Source organism: Nycticebus coucang, chromosome 18 (genome assembly GCF_027406575.1).
Source record: "Nycticebus coucang isolate mNycCou1 chromosome 18, mNycCou1.pri, whole genome shotgun sequence".
NCBI lineage: Eukaryota > Metazoa > Chordata > Mammalia > Primates > Lorisidae > Nycticebus > Nycticebus coucang.
In genome coordinates this window covers 46,820,231-46,845,165 of record NC_069797.1, presented here as the reverse complement: position 1 = coordinate 46,845,165, position 24,935 = coordinate 46,820,231, and the positions used below count along the sequence as shown (strand labels likewise).

At 43.0% G+C, this 24,935-nt stretch overlaps 1 protein-coding gene across 2 annotated transcripts in view; it reads right to left on the bottom strand.

Annotated features, from left to right (window-relative positions):
• The window catches only part of MMD (monocyte to macrophage differentiation associated), a 74,075-nt gene that overhangs the window by 30,280 nt on the left and 18,860 nt on the right, over window positions 1–24,935 (bottom strand). Inside the window, exons 6-7 of one of the 2 annotated variants that reach the window (XM_053569255.1) lie at window positions 24,336–24,405; window positions 13,753–15,631 (exon numbers count right to left, since the gene is read on the bottom strand). In XM_053569255.1, the coding sequence (XP_053425230.1) occupies window positions 15,431–15,631; window positions 24,336–24,405 (271 nt within the window). In that variant the 3' untranslated portion in view covers window positions 13,753–15,430. Of the gene's footprint in view, window positions 1–13,752; window positions 15,632–24,335; window positions 24,406–24,935 lie in introns of those variants that run through there. The other variant, XM_053569254.1, reaches the window with a different exon arrangement.

Genomic DNA, 24,935 nt, shown 5'->3' with positions numbered 1-24,935 from the left:
ATTTATATCAGCCCCCCTTGGGAGGCCGTAGATTTCACCTTGTTCACCACTGGTCCCTAAACTACCTTCTGAAGAGGGGGAGTTCTTCCTTAACCCTCAGGAGGGAGGCTGAGCCCGTCACAGGGATCCTCCTTCTATACTCTCCTGTCTATGCCCACGTTGCTTCCTGCCTGGGTCCTAACACTGGGCAGGGTGCTGCCCATTGGGATTCTGTTAGAATAAGGTCACAAGTGCCCTCCTTGAAGGGAGTCTTTCTATGATTTGAATTATAATTGTTTTTGTTTTTTTTGAGACAGAGTCTCACTCTGACACCCTGGATAGAGGGCTGTGGCATCATAGCTCACAGCAACCTCAAACTCCTTGGCTCAGTGATCCTCTTGCCTCAGCCTCCCAAGTAGCTGAGACTACGGGCACCCACCATAGCACCTGCCACAATGCCCAGGTGGTTTTTCTATCTTTAGTAGAGATGGGGGGTCTCATTCTTCCTCAGGCTTGTCTTCTACTCCTGGGCTGAAGCAATCCACCCACTAGAGCAGCCTCCCAGAGTGCTAGGATCACAGGCATGAGCCACCATGCCCAGCCAAGGGTGTCTTTCTCAATGAAGACAGCCTGAGTTGGTACAGTCTGGGTAGAAAAACAGGACTGGGTTTTGGGTAAGTTTGGGTAGACAAAATCAAGAAAAGAATTGTCCTTGAAGGAAGGAGGAAAAGGAGTGTTGATAGCAACATTGGTAGTAAAGTGGGGGGTAAACAGGGGAATGGTTCAGGGGGTGGGCTGGGCAGAGTCCTGGCACATAAGCCTTTTGTCTACATTCCAAGGCACATTAACCCCGCTTTTGCATGGCCATGTTCCAAGGGCCCCATGACATATTAATAATAGTTCTTCCCATTTTAGGAGTATTTTATAATTTACAGAAATATTTCCCAGACATTATCTCATTCCATTGTCAAGCCATTCTCTGAGGTTGGTTTGATTATTCGTATTCTGGAAGTGAAAAATACCAAGCCTCGGAGCAACTTTGCAAATGCCACACAGTTAAAAGAAAAGAAAGGTGGATTCAGAAATTCTCCTCCAGGTTCTGAGTGCATTTTTACCTCAATGCCATTGAAAAACGGGCCCGTGTTGTCCCAAGATGGAAATATATCGAAAACCCCTTAGGACCAGGTCTTTTGTTGCTTTCATTGTTTTTATGTTTAGCATTGAGTTGCTGTGTACTTTTGTGTACATATAAAATTTACCATAATAAAAAATTAAGGCTCGGCCCCTGTAGCTCAGAAGCTAGGGCTCCAGCCATACACACCGGAGCTGGTGGGTTCGAATCCAGCCTAGGCCTACCAAACAACAACGACAACCAAAAAACAGCCGGGCATTGTGGAGGGCACCTGCAGTCCCAGCTACTTGGGAGACTGAGGCAAGAGAATCGCTTAATCCCAAGAGTTTGAAGTTGTTGTGAGCTGTGATGTCATAGCTCTCTACCGAGAGTGACAAAGTGAGACTCTGTCTCTCCCTCCCCATCCCCTCCAAAAAGTTAAAAAACACGTAATCATGTTGAGCTGCTTGGTCAGGCCCCTGCCAGAGTGAATCAGAAGATGAACAGGCCCCAGGAAAACTCGGGAGCTGAAGGGTTTGGACTTCAGCACTTTGAGATTTTTTTCTTTTAAAAAGAAGGAACATTTGGGAATAAGGAATAAGGAAAATGATATGCGTGCTCAAGCAGCTAAAAAAAATTAAAGACACAAAAGAATGATTTGTTCCCTCCGGGTTTTATATTCTCTTGCCAGATCCTTTAATTATACTTCTATTCTTTTTTCCCAAACTTAATTTTCCCCTAGACTTAAATAAAGAACAGATGATGCTTCTTAGAAGAGTTGGTAAAATAGCCTTTCATAAGTTATTTCTGCCCCAGTATGGATCCTGGCTTGATCTCCAATTTACTGTGTGACCCTAGGTTTTTATTCACCTCCTAGGAGATACAGTTTCTCTAATGGTAACGCAGGATTCAGAACATGTGCCACCAAATGGCCTCCCCAGAAAACTGAAAAGGCAAGCGGTAGCCACAAAGACACTTGGAAAGTTTCTGAGAAAGAATGACTTGGGCTGGGAGCAGTTATTATCAGAGCATTTCTCACGATCACCACGTTTGTGGGTTACAACAGTCACATGAAAGCTAACAGGGCATACGTGAGCAACGTGGCCGGGAAGGTACCGCAGCTCTTCTGAATTGATGTCACCTGCTCGATTTGACCATTTTTGTCTCATAAGGTGTTATCCTTTGAGATGCATTAATCCTCTAATGCATTAAGAAAAGAAGGTTCGGAGAAAGAAAAGCAGTCAGTCTTTGATTATCCTTGCTAAGGGGTAGGGCATAATCTTGAAGACCAGATCATCTCAAGGAGGAGTGTGAATCATTTTAATTTAGCATAGAGGCGGCGCCCGTAGCTCAGTGGGTAGGTGAGCAGGGTTGAACCCAGCCCAGGCCAGCTAAAAACAACAATGACAACTGCAACAACAACAACAAAATAGCTGGGCGTTATGGCGGGCGCCTATAGTCCCAGCTACTTGGGAGGCTGAGGCAAGAGAACCGCTTAAACCCAAGAGTTTGAGGTTAATGGGAGTTATGATGCCACGGCACTCTACCAAGGGTGACATAGTGAGATTCTGTCTCAAAAAACAAAACAAAACAAAAAATGTAGCATAGAAATAATAGTAATAGTAGGCTTTATCTTTCTAATTTTGTTTTGCTCAGGCTGAGCTTTGCGAGATGGAAGGGAAAGGAGCCTGGACGGATGCTGGGTGGTGGGAGGAAGGTTGTCTGGAGTAAATCCTGGCTAAAGATTTCCCTCTCTTTACAGTCACAGGTCTGGCCTCCCGATTTCTTGTCTTTCTGATGCTACAGCTCTTCTTCCAACAAATGCCCCTTTCACTGCCACTGACCCAAGTCTTCATTCAATTATTCATTCATTCATTCATTTAATAAGCAAGTTCCAAGGGGATCCTACATTTTAAGAGCTCTTGAAGGATCAGAGGTACAAAGATTAGAAGCCCTCCCTTACCCTGAGGTCTGTTGCAGTGTGATGAATGACTATCATAATGGAACATTCCTAGGGGAATGTGAAGGAAGAGCACTTTCTAAGCCCAGAGGGCATCAGAAAAGACTTTTAGGAGAAAGTAACACTTGAACTTGGACTTGAAGGATAAGTAGGGATTTTCGGTGTAGATGGATCAAGGTGTTGGTGGGACAGGGAAGGCATCCTAAGAAGAGGGTATAGTATGTGCTAAGGTGTGGAGACACAAAAAGGCAGTGGTAAATCTGAGGACTAGCAAGCAGTTTAACTGACCGTGTAGCGACAAGAGATGAGCCCAGACAGGTTAGCTGGTGCCAGATCCAGCTCTGGGTTTATTCTGAAGAATAAGGAGAACCACATCAGAGAATGGAATCAGATTCTCATTTTAGAAAGAGTGTGCGGTAGGAACGCAGAGGACAGATGAGAGGTGTGTGAGACTGAAGAAGAGACCTACTGGGAGCTATCACAGTAAAGCAACCAGGAACGGACAGCACCTCACCTAAGGCAGGGTCGGTGGAGAAGGCCGGGGTTGGAGAGAGAGATCTGGGCAGAGAGTATAGGGGATTTGAGGACCATGAGATGTTGAGGATGGATGTGACAGAGGGAGAAGACTAAAATAACTCTCAGGTTTCTAGCTCAGGCGATTGTGTAGACAAGTATCCTTACATAGGGACTATTAGCAAAGAATCAGTATAAGAAGAAAAGATGATTTTTTTTTTTTCTTGAGACAGAGTCTCACTTTTTTGCCTTTGGTAGAGTCCTGTGGCGTCATAGCTCATAGGAACCTCAAACCGTTGGGCACAAGCAATTCTCTTGGATCAGTTTTTCGTTTTTTCTTTTTAGTAGAGATGGGGTCTGGCTCTTGCTCAGGCTAGTCTAGAACTCCTGAGCTCAAACAATTCCCCTGCCTCGGCCTCCCAAGGTGCTAGGATTATAGGCGTGAGCCATCACATCTGGCCCAAAAAGATGATTTGTTTGGCTTTGAAAATTCTGACTTTGAAGTGGGGATGGTGGGGACACCTATGTAGAAATTCCCAGTACACAAATGTGTCTAAGGATTTGGAAGTCAGGAGAGAGTTTGGGGCTAGGGACTGTCACTATGGGCACCAGTGAGACCACGGAGGGAGAGAGGGTAGAGAAAAAGTAAGAAAGCCGAGAAGGACCCCAGGACACACCAAGATCTAAGGAACCGTGCAGAAAGAACCAGGTAAGAAGACCAAGAAAGAGAGGCCAGTGCATGGGGGAAACCAGGAGGCAGCAATATCAAGGAGGCTGTCAGTTTCCGGAGGCAGGATGGGTATGGTGAGGAACTGGGCGGGATGGGGAGAGACGCCAGCAGAACAGGGCCCAGGCAGCCGATGGGCTCGGGGAAGAGCCTTGGATAGGAGTCAGGTCACATTTCATCAGATGACAGGAGATAAAGAGGACAGCAACCTGCCTGTGCCCCTATGCCCTGCTTCGCATCCATCAGATCACCTCTGATGAAGAACAGCTGGGTGTGGAATTCAGCGCGTATTGGCTGTCAGGTTGGTTGGTGGAAACTCTATGGAAATAACCACCTCTCAGCACTTTGATGATGATCATATGATCCTCCCTTTCACAATGATGAAATCGAGGGTTAGCCTAATCAAGTCACTTGCTGGTTTCTTTCCTGTCCACTGGTCACCAGGTCACAATCCCTAAAACAGATCTGAGAGGAGCCTTTTATCTCACACTGGCTCAGGCTCTCAGCGCTGATAAGTAAGAATAAAGATAGACTGGGGCCAGAGGTAAGATGCTGTTTCTACCATGAACACATCCACGTACACAGACCAATAGGCAGAAGAGAGATAAGACGTTGCACAAAGATGTTATCTGTCAAAGGAGCAAAGGACATGGGGTAGAGGGGGAGGTGGAGTAGGGGAGAAAGGTCAGCAGGGGTGACCCCAGTGCCCTCCCAAGTTCTAAGGGTCTGGGGGCGGGGGTGCAGCAAATTATCCAGCCCCAACCCCAGGCAAACAGACAGCTCAAGGCTGCCCAGAAATGTCCTGGTTTGTTTTGTATCTTTAAGATTAGTGATCATGGGTGGCGCCTGTGGCTCAGTCGGTAAGGCGCCGGCCCCATATACCGAGGGTGGCGGGTTCAAACCCGACCCCGGCTGAACTGCAACCAAAAAATAGCTGGGCGTTGTGGCGGGCGCCTGTAGTCCCAGCTACTCGGGAGGCTGAGGCAAGTGAATCGCTTAAGCCCAGGAGTTGGAGGTTGCTGTGAGCTGTGTGATGCCATGGCACTCTACGGAGGGCCATAAAGTGAGACTCTGTCTCTACAAAAAAAAAAAAAAAGATTAGTGATCATTTTTAACTAACATTTTCACAGTTTTCCTACTCTGTGAGGTCTTCCCTGTAAATTTATACACACCAAGGCTCGGGGATTTGACCACGTCCATGTAGCCATTTAGGAGCCAAGATTCAACTCAGTATTATAAATCCAGATCTGGGATCTTTCTAACACCTGAGCATGCATGACCCACCACTAATAATCACCCCACACATGTGCCCATGGGCCTTACGGTGGCTTGCAAGGCCCCAGGCACCCTGCATTCAGGGTCCCTGTTGAAGTAAAAATTGATAGCCAGGCGAGGTGAGTGGGAGGATGTCTTGAGCACAGAGGGTTGAAGCTGCAATGAGCTGTGATTGTGCCACTGCATGCTAGCCAGGGCAAGAGTGAGATTCTTCTCCAAAATAAAACAAAACAAAGCAAAGTCATAGCAGACTATTCAAGGGAGGCTACAACATGGCCGTTTGTAGTAGGAGAGAGAGCGGCAGGGCTCCACTCGGAAAACAAGGGCACGTGAAGATTTATAGCCATGGAGCAGGGTGGTGGGGGCATAGGATGGAAAATCACTCAGTGGAAACTTCAAGCCTGGGGGAATGGTAGCAAAAGGCAGGCGAGGGAGATAAGATACGGAGCGTGAGGGAGGAAGAATTTGATCAGACATCAAGGGTAGGGAATTTTTACTAAAACGGTTCAGTCGGATTATTGCTAAAGCTGAACTAACAGAGCCCAAGATTAGGGATGAGTCAGAAAGCGGACTCAGAGGAGCTGAGTCAAAGGTCACCCATCTGACCTCACTGCCTAGACTGATCTGACCCGGGCTCCTTCTCCTGCACGGGTTCCCTCCAGCCCAGGCCTTTCCTGCCCTGTTCCCTCTGCCTGAATACTCATCCCAGGGCCATGTGCTTCTAAGGTTTTGACTCAAGGGCCCCCTTCTCAATGAGACCTTCCCTAACTGCTGTATTTTTGAGGACACGCCCTGCCCTTTCCTAATTGACTTTTCTCCCTAGCACTCATCACAGCCAAACACTGTATATTTTCCTTACATACTAGTATTTGTTTATTGCCTGTTCCCCACCCCATCCCCAACACGCACTACAATGTCATTCTAGGAAGGAGGCAGGAACCTATGTCTGTTTTATTCACTGTTTTATCCTCAACTCCAGGGTCAGAATCTGGCACATAGGAGGGGCTCACTCTGTCAAATGAATCAGATGCCTGGAAAAGGGTCTCTATAAATACCCTCGGATCTTCATCATCTATGTCAGTAGCAAAAGATAAGGATCTCCAATAACGGATGGCCTGTCCAAACAATTCATAAGTATTTCATCATGCTTTGTTTCAACTGAAATACAGTAACACAGGAAATCAGCTCAGATGACCATAATATAATTGCCTTCCTTAAGAATTCTATGATGGCATGTGGTTGGGAGGGGTTGATAAAAGGAAGAAAAGGTCCAAATATTAAGATAAAGAAACCCATCTAAGAGTTTGCTGCAGAAGAATTCATATGTATGTAAGATCATGTTCCTTACTCCCCCAAATATTAATAATAAAAGAGTCAATATGTATATAAAACACGAAGAATGTGCCAGGCTTTCAGTTGGAACTCACTCAATATTAGCTGTTTTTATTCTCTCCCAGACATCCCAGGCATTCTCCCAAGTATGCCCCATGCTGTTCCCGAATCCTGCTATTTCCTGTACCTGCCATGTCTTTCCTCAGCTTTGTCTGTACCCGCTGTCCCTCACTTCTTGTCTCCTTGGCAATTCCTCACTCACCCTTCAAGTCTCAGATAAAATACAATAGCTTCTGCAGGGAGTATTCTGACTCTCTTGGGCAGAGTCAATCACGCCCTTCTCCAATAATAGCATCATTACAAGCGTGGAGACTGTTGCTTTATAATTGTTAATTTGTTCTCCCCCAGAGACTGTAAATTACTGTATCCTCAGACACACCAGACTGTAAATTACTGTATCCTCAACCATTAACACAAGAGTGACACACCTCAGGACCAGGGTGAATGATGAAGGGAAGCATTCCAGACACTGTAAACAAGGAAGGAAACCATCTGGGTGGAGGCGGCCGCTTCTCATCCATCACACCTTCCCAGGGAGGGTAGGTGAGTCCTGCTTCAGAGGAACCTGACCCACTTAAACAAACGTGCAGCTAAAGGAAAGGCTGATCCATTCACACACAGGGTTATTCATTGGAGGGCTGGGTTTATGGCAAGTTCCTTTAAATAATAAGCTGCTTTGGTGTGCTCAAAAATGAGAGCCATGGGCAGAGCCCATGCTCAGTGGGTAGGGCGCCGGCCACATACCCCAAGGCTGGAGTGTTCCAACAACAACAATGACAACTGTAACAACAACAATGACAACAACAAAAATAGCTGGGCATTGTGGCAGGCGCCTGTTGTCCCAGCTACTTGGGAGGCTGAGGCAAGAGAATTGCTTAAGCCCAAGAGTTGGAAGTTGCTGTGAGCTGTGATGCCATGACACTCTACCCAGGGTCACAGCTTGAGACTCTGTTTCAAAAAAAAAAGAGAGAGAGACCCAATTTTCAAACAGGTCATTTGAACTCACCCTAGCAGATGCACAAATGGGTTACACCAAGTCAGGCACCTGCCGGCCATAGGCATCTATCTGCATGGTGCCAACAAACAGATCAATCTGTATAGCATCAATAAACAGATCAACAAAAGCTCACCAAAGCATCAAATTCACATTAAGAGATTAAGGCCAAAGAATCATCCAGATTGAGTAACAGGCAAGAATATGGTCTTTTTAAAAAAAATTCCAGTAGGGTATCCCCAGTGCCTAGATCCCTGGCACATAGCTGATACCCAATAAACATTTGTTGAATGAATATGTGAATAAAGGATCCTAAACTAATCCCTGGGAAAGAAACAAGGGCTTATAGGGCTGCAGTTGGGAGAAAGTCTTTAATTAGCCACTAAGAGTCCGTCTGGATATGAGTCTCCCAAGAGGCACACTCAGGCCATAGACAGTGACAAAATTGCTGTCCAGTGTGACAGAGTGTGGGTCCAGTTAACAGAAGGTCATTTGTTTTGCCAAGTGGAGGATGCAGCTCCTATCTGGGTACAAGAGAACTACTCCAGCCTCCTCTCTTCCTAGGCTTTCTTCAGACTACTCAGGCTCTGGTCTAAGGAAATGTTTACCATTTAGAGAATATTTGTTAAAAAGGACACAAAATTATTACAAAGCCTGGGATGACATCGCAGTTTAGCCTTGGCCATTGTTTGGTCCAGAACCATTTGTAAGAGCTAGAAAATGCAGAAAACAAATTTAAGAGTTGTACTGAACTATTCTTTCAGGTTGTTTCTACGTGAAAAATCTCCCCAGATGGGCTATAACTGTAATTTTTAAAAGCGTGGCCATATGGAAAGAAAGCACTAGAATATTTACCCAGCAGGAATTACATGCCAGGATGCATAAACTAGACACTTTGAATTTAATACCCATGACTGCACCATCGGGGAGGTGGTAGACCCCTTTTGAGACAGCAGTGGAGGCTCAAAGTTTAGCTTGCCCAACCAATTTGTCACCAGCTGTCTGATTCCACACCAACTCAACACACAGCTCACAGATGAGATTTAGAAAATACTGATGTGTCTTTAAGAGAAACGACTCCTTCTGATCAAAAAGTTTTCCTGGCCTTTGCAGCAACTGACAGGGCGGACCAGGTGTATTAAGGAAGGCCTAGCACAGGACAGAAAAGACCTGTGACCTCTCCCAGGAGATAAGGCAAGTCTCCAAAGTACATTTTCCCAAGCTCCACCCCCACCCCCAAGCCTTGCCAGTCTATTTTGACTTAAGGGCTCTGACTGCCCTGAAAGTCTGAGTGAAAGTCTGCCCTGAAAGATGAGCTGTGCAGAGGATGAGAAAGTGCTCTGTTATGTTGAGCAGGACCCTGATGAGAATAGCTTGACTTCCCTTGCAAATCAGCTAGAGTGCACAGTGGCACCAGTTCTTGGAAAAATGACACCACTGATACATTGCAGGGATGTAGGTGGGTATGGCACAGAATGTAAGAACATATTGGCACTGTCTATTTAAAATAGCAAAAGCAGCAGAAAGACATGAATGCAGTATTTCTAACCTTGTTAAACTGAAAACATTCCTCAGTTCCTCTTGGGAAACTTTATTTTGCCTGACGAGGAGGGAGGTGAACCAGCTTCTTCGAGGTCAGTTGCATTTGGAGATTTTCCTGTTCTGTCCTCCGTCTAATTGGCACACAAGAGGAGTAGACAGAACTGAAGACACCAAGTGAAAATGTGGAGATTTGGCACAGGCTTTCTTTTTAAAAGGTCTTTGGGGTAAACCTGTTAATACACCTTTGACCCAGGAACGGCACTCCAGAGAGTGAAAATTGACTCTGGGGCTGCCTGGGTTCATGGGGGCTGTGCCACTGACCTTGGGCAAGGAAACTCATTCCTCTGTGGTTGTTTCTTTATCTCTAAAGTGGGGGTAAAAAAATCATCTACCTATAAGGATTTTTTTGTTTTGTTTAGTGAGACAGAGCCTCAAGATGTCACCCTGGGTAGAGTGCTGTGGCATCACAGCTCACAGCAACCTCTAACTCCTGGGCTCAAGCGACTCTCCTGCCTCCACCTCCCAAGTAGCTGGGACTACAGGCACCTGCTACAAAACCCGACTATGTTTTGGTTGCAGCCGTCATTGTTTGGCAGGCCCGGGCTGGATTCGAACCCACCAGCTCAGGTATATGTGGCTGGTGCCTTAGCCGCTTGAGCCACAGGTGCCGAGCCACCTATAAGGTTTTTTATAAAAACGAAATGAGATAATCCATGTAAATAAACACAGTACCTGATTCATAAGAAACACTCGATTGTTCCTCTTTTTTTTTTTTGAGACAGAGTCTTGCTATTTTACCCGTGGTAGAGTGCTGTAGCGTCACAGCTCACAGCAACCTCCAACTCTTGGGCTTCAACCATTCTCTTGCTTCAGTCTCCTAAGTAGCTGGGACTACAGGCACCCACCACAATGCCCAAGTATTTTTGGTTGCAGTTGTCATTGTTGTTTAGCTGTTCGAACCCACCACCCTCAGTGTATGTGGCTGGTGCCATAACCACTGTGCACTGTGCTATGGCGCCAAGCCCACTCAATTGTTCTTATCATTACCTTTGCAACCTAGTCGTAAACATGGACAAAGCCTTACGCTCAGTGCAGCATTGTTTATAATAATAATGTAGGCTAGGCACAGTGGTTCATGCCTGTAATCCTAGCACTCTGGGAGGCCAAGGTGAATGGATTGCCTGAGCTCAGGAGTTCCAGACCAGCCTGAGCAAGGAGACCCATATCTACTAAAAACAGAAAAAAACAGCTGAGCCTGGTGGTAGACATCTATAGTCCCAGCTACTCTGGAGGCTGAGGCAGGAGGATCACTTAAGCCTAAGAGTTAGAGGTTGCTGTGAGCTGTGATGATGCCACAGCACTCTACCCAGCATGATGGACTGAAACTTGGTCTCAAAAAAAAGAAAAAAAATTTTTAAAAAGCTAAAACAATCTAAAACCCCCAAATGAGACAAGTGATTGAGCAAATATGCTGAATATCCAGTTCTAAACTATAATGAAGCCAATGAAAATTCTGGTTGTAAAACTGTGTAATACTTTCAAATGCTTATGATATAGTAAGGTATATGACATATTTACAGCTGCAGAAGACAAAAACAAAACCTTATAATAAATACAGGGGAGAAAGATGGACAGCAAGTATATTAAACTGTATCATGATGAGTGAATGCTTGGTAATTTTTAGCTTTCTCTGTTTTTCAAAGTGTTTTACATAGTTATGTGACTTTTAAAGTATATTAAAAATTATAAATATTAAAAATTTATTATTAAATTTAAAAATTTCATAACATTGTTTTCTGAGCATAATTTGCACTAAGGCTCAGGGCTGTAGAAGTGTTGTTTCTGTTATAATAAAATAACAACACATTTTATTATTGTGTTCAGAAAAGAGGATCAGAGGGAAATAGAGTAGGCCAAATAATTATTTGTTTTCCCAAATAACTTTGTAAATTGTCAATTGTTGGTTCTATGGAAGCGTCCATGTAACAAGCTTGGCTTTTCCTTATTCAGGACATACTGTCAAATAGTTACACTCCAGTTTCTCACCAACTTTCCTGTGGTGGCTGTGCATGTTCTAGCTGACCCTGGGTCAGGGAAATCAACAAGGTCAAAGAAGCTGAAAGTCAGGGTCTGTCCAGTCGGTAAGAGTGGGCTCAGTATCTGTGATGGGCAGGATGAACTTGCTACAAGCCTGAGTCTGTCCTTAAGAAAAATGCTTTATTCTCAGTATTTCTCCTCATAAAACCAGCCTCTAAACATGCTCCACCCTCTCACTTCATTGAACAAACCTTCTTAACTCTTACTCTGAGCCCAGGGCTATCCTAGGAGCTGGAAACAGAAGAGGGTGTGACTCTCCCAGACTCTGCCTTCAAAGAATTTAGTCCCAGGACCACGGTGAGGATGACAGTCAACACGACCACAGGGCAACAGGACAGAAATCACAAAGGAGTATCAGGAAAAGGTACCGTGAATCAGGCCCGCGGCAATGCCACAAGGGAGGGGTGGCACCGCTGGAGGTCTGGAGTGAGCAACCACGTGCCAGGCAGGAGAGGGGTTGGCGTAAGGGCCTCCCGGGCAAGAGAACAGCCAGTGAAAACACACACAAAGTTACAAAACACCAGGAGGGGGGCATATGTGTTGTATGGGAAGGCTGTGAAAATCCCCAGTGGGGCTGATTTCCAGTGGGGTTCGGCTGGGAAGAGGGCAGGTCAGGAGGCGTCCGCATGGGAAGAGTCCATGCTAAGGCGTTTGGCATGAGTCTCGTCGGGTAATAGTCAGTGGCAGCTTTGAAGCAGGAGAGACACATGCTCAGCTTTTATTTTAGGAAGATACTGCTGGTAGCAGTGTGGAGGATGAGCTCATGTGAGGGGTGTCCGTGGTGGCAGGGATACAAATGAGGGGGTGGCTGCGGCAGTCCAGGTCTTTTTAAGGCCTTGCAGTGGGAAGAGGTGAGGAACCAGAACAGGGAGTTGGACTGAGGCAGAGGCGATGGCTCTGGTTGACTTGTTGAATTAGTGGGGGGTCCGGGGTGATACATTGAGGACAGCTGGATGGCCGGATGGTTGTGGCCATAGCTTTTAACTAAGATAGGCAATTTCAGACACATGGGTCTGGTCTGGTAGAGGATGAGGAAAGGTAATGACAAGCTGAGTCATGATGCTGGGGGGATGCAGGCAGGTGAAAAGAGGTCTGGTCCTCAGAAAACAGTTTTACACTGGAGATAATAATAAGGAGGGGGACAGCATAGTAGGGTGTGACACCCCAGAAATGGATAAGTCATCTGGTGAACCAGACAACAGAATTCTTGGAAATAATAACGTATCGAAACAGTCCACAAAATTAGATTTGACAGAGAGCTGTCTGAAGGTTTATGGAGATTCTAAACTGTGTGAACAGTGTTTTCTTTTCCATATCCACGACTGCTGGGGGTTCGGTTCAAGATTTTTGATTTGTTTTTGCTGACTTTGGACAGGCAGTGATACGTGGCAAATGGGAGGCTTTGGAATTGGACAGAGATGGGTTCCTGGCCCAGCTCCCTGATTTGGGATGAAGCAGTTAAACCTCTCTGACCCTAATTTCCTACACTAGAAAAGAAGGAGAATCACATCTGACACTCAGAATCGTGAGGTTTACCATCTGGTATATGGCTGGTTGGTAATAAGCCTATGACCTCAGTCCTGTGGTATGTTATAAATACTAAACCAAAAGGCTTCTCTTGTAGAGACACACCGTCACAAAACTTAGAATCTTTAGGCCCTGGCTACTATCTTTTAAACTGCAAATTATGTAACTAATGTTTCAGCTGGCTCTGGCATTTCAATTATTAAAAAATACACCAGAGAGTGGCACTTGTAGCTCAAGCGGTTAAGGCGCCAGCCACATACACCAGAGCTAGCAGGTTCGAATCCGGCCCTGGCCTGCCAAACAGTGACAACTACAACTAAAAAAGAGCCAAGCGCCTGTAGTCCCAGCTACTCAGGAGGCTGAGGCAAGAGAATCACTTAAGTCCAGGAGTTTGAGGTTGCTGTGAGCTGTGACGTCACAGCACTCTACCCAGGGTGCTAGCTTGAGGCTCTATCTCACAAAAAAAAAAAAAAAAAAAGCACCCTGGAAGTTCTAAGTGACGGGGCTTATCTTTCTTTCCATTTTGACTTTTAAAAAGATAACTAGTATACAAATTACAAATGCTAGATGAGCTCAAGCTCTCAAACATGCATTATTATTTTCACAGTCATCTAATATAGAGACAGTGGAACAAATCCAAGTAACAATTTTATTATAGTTTACAGCACAATTTTTACACATATTTTAGTGGTTTTGACAGTGCTACATTTGAGCAGACTTTAAATGAATCCACGACAAGTTAATATATTAAAAGTAAAATATATACAGTAAAACAATCAGCATCCAGATGTTCAGAATCATGCAGATAGGGGTGGGCTAGTTGGCGTTATCGCTGGGCACCTTGTCTGTATTAAGAGTTCTCCAGCAAATACCAGTTCTTCTGTTCCTCATTCCCACATAACTCACCACAATCAGAGAGTTCTAAACATGTGCATACAAAATAAACCTTCTTTTAAAGCCATATCAGTACAAAATGTCAATGGATAAGCTTATTGTCAAATTGACAATTGAAAACAGACAGTATCGGCACCTGATCTAAAGGCAAGGCTATTTCATTTATTAAAACACCAACAAGAGAGATTAATCAACAAAGTAACTAATACATTAATCTTAATATAAGACATGAGAGAAAATAAAAATAATCCATAAATACCACTCCACTGAGCCAGGATACAACCCATGGATTATAGACACATGAGTTTCTACCTGTCAAACAATACTTTAAATATTTTTCTATAAAAAAATAGTATATTGGGAAATACAGAGGAAAGGGAGAAATGTGAATTTATGCATCTAATTCCACAATGTAAAATAAATAGCAAACTGATAATATTAAGCTAAGTGACAATGACTTCACCGCTGGGCACCAAACAGGCAACACAGCTATTCACTACAATTCACACTGCTCCTCAGGAGTCTCAGCAGAGGGCCGGCCCGACAACCCCACCACAGACGACAGAGGGCCCCTCCGCTGCTGAAAGCAGCCCTGAAGAGAGAACAGGGCAAAGGCATAGAGAAAAAGTTCAATTTTTTTTGAAAAAAGTTAATGATATCAAAATACTTTTCCATCACGGGTAAACCAAGCTAGGTCAAGTATATACCCCAAAGCAGCACTGAATTCTGAGTTAGAGGTTGGCAGAAAAGTTTGGAAAACTGTAGTTTTTAAAAATTGGCAATTTCTCCTCGCTTAATAAAACTATCAGAAGAGGTATGTTTGTTCGTTTGTGGAATGTTGACCGCTTGCTGCAAAAATTCACATGAATGAGGAACTGCAGAGGTGTGTTTCAATGAAATATTTTTTAAAAATTTACAAAAAACTATTTAAAAAATAACCATGTTATGCCAAGATGAAACATGGTGATAAGTAGTGTAAGTTCTGTCCATGATTCTTCACACAGCGAACGGGAAAGTGATAGAAATAATTTTTTTTTTTTTCTTAAAAAGGAAGCTTTGTTATTGCACTGACTTACAACTGGACCCAGTAATTTAGAAAAACCATGTAGTAAAATCTGTAAAATTAAAATACAAAATTCTGGTTTGTAAACATCAGCTGGCCAAGCCTATCCAGAGTCCTTCATGATAGTGGAATGGAATGAAAATTAATTCAGTACCTTATTTATTTGCTGTGAGGGGGAAGATTCCAGAACACAGCTTTTATACCTTCACAGTAATTATTTTCAAAAGATATAAAGGAAGTCAGTGCAGTTGCCTTCTTCTTTTTTTCTTCTTTCCCTGTGCAACTTTCAGCTCCTACCCCACTCCCAAGTGCTATAACTGAAATAATACTGGTTTGGAGACCTAGTACAAGACTGGTCATAAGTGTCGCATAAAGTCCGTAGGACTTCGGTAAAGGTATTTCCAAATGGCATAGTAATGCACCGCAGCTGCCGTGGCCACAAACAGGTGCCAGATGGCATGAGCAAACGGAATGATGCCATCGCTCTTGAAGAACACAACTCCCAGGCAATAAATTAAGCCTCCACAGGCAAGTTCATGAAGTCCGTCGGTGTTATTCTATCAACAGAGAAAAAAGTAGAAAGGGTTTGATGTTACTCCGATGTGACAAGCCACAGAGATAATCTAATTCCCCCTAAGGCTCTTGATTTTCTAGACAATGAAGAAGCTGTGTGAACAGAATCCTGATCTGTAAACATGAACCAAATAAATAAAAAAAAAAAAGCCTCTCACACGTTGACCTGAATTACCCTTTGGATCGACATTTTTGATTTGACCGACTAGCCACATTCTAGGTTCCACAGAAAAAGACACATTCTGCTCATTTATTGTACCTTCAAGCAGACTGTAATCATAGCAAAACCACGGAAGTTCATTTTAATAAAGTACAATCCTCAGTTCTCAGCTTTGTCTTTAAAAGCTTTCTTCCCTATTAAGGCAGACCCAAGCTACTCCATTTAAAAATTACATCTCAGCCATGGTTTTCCCTTCCTTTTGCCCTTCTCAAACACTCTTCTACATTGATAGCTTTTTTTTTTTTTTTTTTTAAATTTCTCTGTTTGTGTGAACTTATAGCTTCCTTAAGGCTGACACAGGGAAATCACAGCTAGAAGTGACCTCTGAGATCACAGGTCACACAGTACAGAGGTACAAGTTATTTCCTAACCTTGATGTCTCAAGGCCTTTTTGCCTATAAGCCTGGGCATTTCTTAGCGGGAAGTTAATGGCCTTGTGTGTTTTAGGACAAAAGGGAGAATTTTTTAGGCTGTTTTTGGTTTTTGAAGACCTAGACCCATCTGTAAGATTAAATTGGTTTGTGGGAGTCAGGGGAGAGAACAGAGGCAGTGCTGATACTGATGCAGTCAGTTCCCTGGATTCCTAGGGACTGGGAATAAAAAGGAGAAGGGCTCTGCAGGGAGAGAGGAAACTAAGTAAGCTCATGGAGAGCCCTGGCGGGGATAGGTGTGCGGTGTCCTAGAGTTCTGGGCACTGATGGCAGCAGCCTTGTGAGCTCAGAGCAAGTCTCCGTGGCCAAGCCCAGCAAACGCAAAGAGCAGCTGTAATTCAGTCACCTACTTTGAATGGGCTCCATGGGCTCAGACCAGCAGTTCTCAACTTGTGGGTCGCGACCCACAGGAACTGTATTAAAGGCTCACAGCATTAGGAAGGTTGAGAACCACTGGCCTCGACTAAAGGAGGGGTGACAACAGACATTCATGAGCTAAGGGCCAGGAATGAGCATCAATCTTATTTTCAAAGTTCTTGTAAGCCCCCATGGCTTTTATAGACATTGGGAAGGAGCCAACCCAATGTACTGACAGCAAATTTCTCCTTAAGAAGAGTCTGCAGCCAGATTTATTTTTATTTAAAAGTAAAAACAAAAACAAAATACCTAACACATTTATAACTTCCTCAAGGTTACAGAGGAATTAATACCCACTACACCAAAGTCCCTATATGAATTATGAGCACCTTTCCAAGAGAGGGTTAAGGCTATGGGATTCTCAAAGATCAGGACTCCCAAACCATCTAATCTAATCTCCTTATTTTTAAGGGCAGGACACTAAGGCAGAGAAGTGAAGTGGCCTTAACAAACTCACATAGCTGCTTATCATCGCAAAAGACACCATTCTTTTTTCCTTTCTACCAAAACAAGCAAGAGACCAAACTACACGGTTGCTTTTGACATGCATTCTGTATACAGGCAGTTCCTCAAGACACATTTCCCTTATCAGCTTCCAAGGAAGTACAATATAGTTAACTCTAAAACATGGGCGGTGCCTGTGGCTCAAGGAGTAGGGCGCCAGTCCCATATGCCGGAGGTGGCGGGTTCAAACCCAGCCCCAGCCAAAAACCAAAAAAAAAAAAAAAAAAGATATAGTTAACTCTAAAACAAATAAACAAACGTCGTTTTTTATAATTACTATCGTTACTGTTCCTGTATGCCAGGCACTGTCAGGTACTGTTTGAAACACTTCCATGTATTTACTCATTTACTCTTTTTTTTTTTTTCTTTCTGAAACAGAGTCTCACTATATTACCCTCAGTAGAGTGCGTGGTGTCACAGCGCACAGCAACCGCCAACTCTTGGGGTTAAGCGATTCTCTTGCCTCAGCCTCCCAAGTAGCTGGGACTACAGGTGCCCGCCACAACACCCAGCTATTTTTTTGTTGCAGTTGTCGTTGTTTAGCTGGCCCCGACTAGGTTCGAACCCGCCACCTGGGTGTATGTGGCTGGCGCCATAACCACTGTATTATGGGTGCCAAGCCTCATTTAGTTTTCACAACAAAAATAAGGTATTATTATCCTCATTTTATAGATGAGAAAACTTGTTTAGTCCAGTCTGAAAATTTCTGCCTGTCTTTATTCTTGGTTGCCTTTTTCCTCTTTTCCTGCCTTCTTTTATACCAAACTGAGTAGCTGTGGTCTTCCATGTTATCTTTTCTCTTGGGTGTTTAGCAACCACGTTTACTCTGGGATTTTGTTTTTATTTTGTTGTTGTTGCAAGTGGTTATTCTACGGGTTATAAAGGGCATCCTATCACAGTGTATCTTTATTATCACATCTGTCTATACAAGGTTAAGACCCTTACAACAGGATACTTTCACTCCTCCACGCCCATCTTTTGTTACCATATACTTTACTTCTATGTGTTATAACCCCCTACATTATCTTTTGAAGAAATTAAGAAATGAAAGTCTTTAGTGTTCATTCACAAATTCATCATTTCCAGCACTCAATTTATGTTTGACATTAGTGTTACTAGGCTGAGCTAGCCTCAGCTAGAAGTGGGTAGGTCTTTCCTTTACCTTTCGTCATGTTGAGAGATGCGTTTACACTGTATTCCTGCTTCCACCTCTGACCAGATGTCAGTGGTCATTCTTTCCTCTGTTCTTTCTCTCTCTGGCTGATTTTAAGATGACTTTTTTTTTTTTTTAACTTTTGTTTTTCAGTTTTCTTTTTTTTTTACCCTGTTCAGACTTCATTTTACTTTGTGGATCTGTAGGTGGATACTTTTGATCAAATTTAGAAACAATTTAACTATTATTTCTTTTAAAAAAAACAAACCTACACCTGGCATGACTAAACATTAAATAAAAGAAGGAAAAAAATACTGCACTAACCTCTCATAGTTTAGTAACTCTTTTTTCCCTTTATGCTTCCATTTGTGTAGTTTCTACTGACCTGGCCTCAAGTTCACCGACCTTTTCTTTTTTTTTTTCTTTTCATTATTATTTTTTATTAAATCATAGCTGTGTACCTTAATGCAATAATGGGGTACAATGTGCTGGTTTTATATACAATTTGAAATATTTTCTTTTTCTTTTTTTTTTTTTGTAGAGACAGAGTCTCACTGTACCGCCCTCAGTAGAGTGCCGTGGCGTCACACGGCTCACAGCAACCTCCAGCTCTTGGGCTTACATGATTCTCTTGCCTCAGCCTCCTGAGTAGCTGGGACTACAGGCGCCTGCCACAACATCCAGCTATTTTTTTGTTGCAGTTTGGCCGGGGCTGGGTTTGAACCCACCACCCTCGGTATGTGGGGCCGGCGCCCTACTCACTGAGCCACGGGCGCCGCCCACAGTTTGAAATATTTTCATCAAGTTCACCAACCTTTACATCTGCAGTATCCAATTTGTTATTAAATCCCTCCAACAAATTCTTTTCTCTAGACATCAGAGTTTTCCCTATCCATACATCCATAACAATCTATAAGTTCAGTGCAACCCCCATCAAAATGCCAAAGGTAATCTTCACGGAAATAGAGAAAATAGTCCTAAAATTTGTATGGAACCAAAAAAGACCTAGAAAAGTTAAACTATCCTGAGCAAAAAGAATAAAACTGAAGGAGTCTCACTACCTTACTTCAAATAATACTACAGAGCTGTAGCCAAAGATAGTATGGTACTGGTATTAAAACAGACACATAGACCAATGGAACAGAATACGGAAGCCAGAAATAAATTCATAAATCTATTGTGAAGTTATCTTCAGCAAAGGTGCCAAGAACATACAGTGGGGAAAAGACAGTCTCTTCAACAATGCCACTGGGGAAACTGGATATCCATATGCAGAAGAAGGAAACTAGAGCCTTATCTTTTGCCTTATATAAAAATCAAATAAAAATGGATTAAAGACTTAAGTCTGGGCGGCGCCTGTGGCTCAGTCGGTAAGGCGCCGGCCCCATATACCGAGGGTGGTGGGTTCAAACCCGGCCCCGGCCAAACTGCAACCAAAAAATAGCCGGGCGTTGTGGCGGGCGCCTGTAGTCCCAGCTACTTGGGAGGCTGAGGCAAGAGAATCGCTTAAGCCCAGGAGCTGGAGGTTGCTGTGAGCTGTGTGAGGCCACGGCACTCTACCGAGGGCCATAAAGTGAGACTCTGTCTCTACAAAAAAAATAAAAAAAAAAAAAAAAGACTTAAGTCTAAGACTTGAAGCTGTGAAACTACTAAAAGAAAACACTGGGAAAATGCTTCAGGACACTGGTCTGGGTAAGGACTACTTGAGTAGCATCCCCGAAGCACAAGCAACCAACGCAAAATTGGATACGTGGGATCACATGAAGTTAAAAAGCTTCTGAACAGCGAGGAAAACAATCAACAAAGGAAAGAGACTACCCACAGAATGAGAGAAAATATTTGCAAACTACTCATCTGACGAGGGATTAGTAACTAGATACATAAGGAGCTCCAAAAACTCAATAGGAGAAATAAAATTATCCAATTAAAAAATGGGCAGAGTCTTCTGAATAGACATTTCTCAAAAGAAGACATATAAATCACCAATAAATACCTTTAAAAAATGCTCACCATCATTAGTCATCAGAAAAATGCAAATCAAAACTTCAGTGAGGTATCATCTCATGCCTCACCCTAGTTAAAATGGATTTTGTTAAAAAGACAATAACGAAGGCCGGTATGAGGATGCTAACAAAGGGGAACCCTCATACACTGTTGGTGGAGATGTAAATTAGTGCCACCGCTATGGAGAACTATATGGAAGCTCCTCAAAAATCTAAAACTAGAACCACCATAAGACGCAGCAATCCCACTGCTGGGTAAACATGCCAAGGATGGGAATCTAGTGCGTCTAAAAGCTCTCTGCACTCCCGTGTTTACTGCAGCACTGTCCCGGGTAGCCAAGACTTGGAATCCACCGAAGTGTTAGGCAAAAGGCGAATGAACAAAGAAATTGTGGTACATAAACACAATGGGGCATCATATAGCCACAAAGAGAATGAAATCCTGTCATTTGCAACAACATGGATAGAACTGAAGAACATTACCTCAAGTGAAATAAGACAAACTCTGCATGTCTTCACTGACATGTGGGAGCTAAATATTAAAACAATTGATCTCATGGAGATGGAGAGTAGAACGATCGTTAACAGAGGATGAGATGGGGAGAAGGGAGAGGCAGGACAAAGTGGGGATAGTTAATGGGTGCAAAAATGTAGATAGGTACAGTGAACAATATTTGATAGTACAATAAAGTGACTATAATCAACAGTAAGTTAGGGTATCCTTTAAAATAACTAAAACAGTGAAACTAGAATGTTCCCGACACAAAAAAATGACCCAGGCCTGTGGTGACGGATATCCCAATCACCCTGATTTGATTAATTCACCCTGTGTGCCTGTTTCAAAGCATCACATGTAACCTACACATGTGCCAAAAAAGACATCACAGTTTTCATCTAGAATTTCCCTTTGGATTCTTTTTTATAGACTTCATTTATAGGGACTACAAAGATGACATTTCTCATCTGTTTATTCATTATTTTTAAAAATATTTTTATGCAAATTTGAAAACCTCTATCACCTCTGACCTGCTTTCAGGGGGCTGTTTTTCCTTAGTGTGTGCCATTTCCTTCCTTCTTGCCTACTTGGTAATATTTACCTAGTTGGTGGGTGCCAAGTTGATAGAGCATAGGTTTTGCTGTCTTTCTTTCTTTCTTTTTTTTTTTTTTGTGTGGTTTTTGGCTGGGGCTGGGTTTGAACCCGCCACCTCCGGCATATGGGACCGGCGCCCTACTCACTGAGCCACAGGCGCCGCCTTGCTGTCTTCTTTAAAGACTCCCGAGTTTTGTTCTGGTTGGCAGTTTATCTACTGGAGGATCAATCTTACCTACCAAGGTTTGTTTTTGGATTTGTTACAGTACTTGCAGCACAGCCCTCACTCTCATGCTAAGAGTATCTCTACTCCTAAGCTGTGGCCTGGCCAGGGTCAACTGAACGCCTGGGATGTCCAGCACTGTCCTCCACTCTGGCTGGTTGGAACTCCGTTTCCCAGCCTTGGCACTGTCTGTAATCTCTATTCATCTCCCAACCTTTGACAAAGGAGATTACACACAGTGATACTTGGCCAGGGCTTGCACAGTTTTGCCCTATACAAATTCAGCTTCATCTTTGGACAATCGCCAAAGGAAAGGCCTTTGTAGATTTCTGAAGCCTCTTCTCTGAGCAGCTCTTCTCTCCAGTGACCTGCCCCACAAACTGCAGCTGTCTCCGTGGCCTGAAATGCCAATTCTGTTTCCTCCATCTAGACTGATGCCCTCCAGGCTCCGCTTCCTTCTGTTGTTGTTTGGAAAGTGTCTCCAGGGAAACAACTGGGATGAATTCAAAGCTTGTTGTTTGGTTTCTCTTCCCTCAAGGATCACTTCTGTGCTGTCTGGGTTCTGTGCCAAAATCAGTTGCTTTTATTTTGTTTCCAGTTTTCCAGTTCTTTATGGCAGAAAAATAAGTCTGATACCCTGATTCTGGCCAGAAGCAAAGCTTTGTGTCTGCATTTGCATCACCGCTTTGTATGTTCAGGTGGTTTGTGAGGTCCTTTCTGATCTGGGCTGTCTAGCTGTCCAGCTTTATCTCACTCCCATCACGCATCCGCGCCTTCTAAGCAGGTGCACGCACTCTATGTTCCAAACAGTGCACTCTTCAATTCTTTGAAGAAGCTCATGCTTCCCCACTCACTGGCTTCCTTCACACTGTGTTCTGTACGTACAACACGTGCCTCATCCCTAACAGCTCCCTGCTCCTCCCTGTCTTTCTGAATCACTTAAACATCACTTCCTCTGGCACTCGGTCACATGCCCCATGGCCGCCAGAACTTTTCCCACTCCAAGACATTATAACATTTCATTCTACCTTCTTGTTTAATATGACTTGTATTGGCCTGCTTGATGTTCAGTTCTGTGAGGGCAGTGTAGGGACTGCCCTGCTTCGTTATCATAAACATTAGGCTCCAGCTGTTATACCACTTACAGAAATGCCAATTAAAGATTTAGGCTAGTAAAATACTGGATAAACCTGCTCTTAGGATACCCAGAGGAAATTCACTTGAAATGCTACTCTAGTAATTAATAACCTATCTATATAGACCTTGCTTATCTGGCTTTGGGTATCCTGAAATGCCCTCAACTACATGACCTTCAAAATTGGTTTTCTCACTTCAGTCATTTGCCTTCTTCTTCTCACCATTCCCTGTTGCCCTTACCAATAGACTGTATGTATTTTTGATGCTAGATTATTATTAAAGACATCAAGAACCCCACATCTCAAAGAAACATATTTTATTACATTCTTGCAGGGGTCCTCAAACTTTTTAAACAGGGGGCCAGTTCACTGTCCCAAAGACCATTGGAGGGCCGGACTACAGTTTAAAAAAAAAAAAAAACTATGAACAAATTGCTATGCACATATCTTATGTTGAAGTAAAAAAACCAAACGGGAACAAATACAATCACACCGCCATATGTGGCCCGTGGGCCGCAGTTTGAGGACCCCTGCATAGGACCAGCTTTGTAACTCCTAAACCTTTTACAGGTGTTCTTGTGACCAGGGAAAAAGCTATGTATCATAGAATTATGTTTTTATAATGTACCTTCCAGCTAAGAAGTAAAATCATAGATAGAGTTCTTCTGATCACTGCAGCCTAAGAAGAGTTCAAATTAAACACACTGAGGCCTCTCGAATGAATACAGAGGCTAGACTCAAAATATGTGAAGTCTGAGACACTTGACTACATAAACTAAAGGCAGTTCACCAAGTAGATGGGACCATGAGGCTGTAGTATGTTTTTGTTTCAAAGTGACTGATACCCATAGATTTCTCAACAGTAATTAAATTTGAAAGGGAATTCAAAATATATACATGCAATTGCTTACCATAAATGCTACATCTTTAACCTCAATTGATATTTTCAAGCAAAGTTAAAACAAAAGTACTTTCCCTAGAAAGAGAAATAATATGACTTAAAAGCAAGCGAAAGGAAAAGAGTGAAGGGATGTGAAAAATATCCATCAGAATGAAACAATTGACCTTTTAAGGTCTAATAGTTGAGTTTAAGAAGGTGGCAATTTATATTTTCATCATTATAAGAAACCTCAAAACGTACCCTCCTCCATGGATTCAGGGTTAAGAAACTAAGTAATTCAATCATAAATACCTATTGTCATAGAATCATATACCTACCTGGAGGAAAGGGTAGGTATGAAAAGCAGAAAAGTCATCCAAGAGAAACGAATGAATACAAAAGAGCTTTGTAAAGAGAGAAACACGTATGGCTTCCCAGACTCTACGAGATGCCTACACACTTGGTTATTTATATGTTTTATTTTTCTTTTAAGTCTCTAGTTAATAGAAGTGTCATAACTTTAGAAAGAAGAGCCATGTATCATGGCCCTTCTGTGAGCCACGTATCCTGGCACACCTGTGAGTCCCAATGATTTAAAAGAAAACAGCTCAAATTATAAGCTGCATCTTACCATCGATGTTACCACCAAGGCTGGAGAAAATCCCATTGTGAGATAGAAAAAGAGTTCAACCACTTTATACCTATAGGAACAGAAATGTAGTTAATTTAATTTATACATCTCTATAACCCTTAACACCATTTACATACCAGCTTTTCTTTTGCTTTTAAAAAAGAAATATAAACTCTTTTTTTTAAAAAAAAAAGAAATATAAACTCTTAACTATTCAAATAAAATGTATTTCCCAGTAGGAGACCACTAGGCCTTTAACTGAAACACAATAGCTGAGTAACAATGACCTAGCATTTATTTCAGAGTTGAAAAGCTCTCAGATCCCATACTCTACCTAGAAAATGTTTTCTGCCAAAAGTATTCACAGTTATTATCAAATCCAATTCACCTTGCATTTTCCCCCTTCCAGTCCTTTTTATCATTCCAATCCAGAGCTATAAATAAAATTCTGAAGATGCACTGGGGATACAGCAAAGGAGTAGCAGCTCAAAGGAAAGGGCATGCATTTTTGTCTCTTTATTTTGCATCTGCATAAACTATAATTTCTAAGGCTCATCACATCAGGCTACAGAATATCTGAAGCCCCTAAGAAACACACAG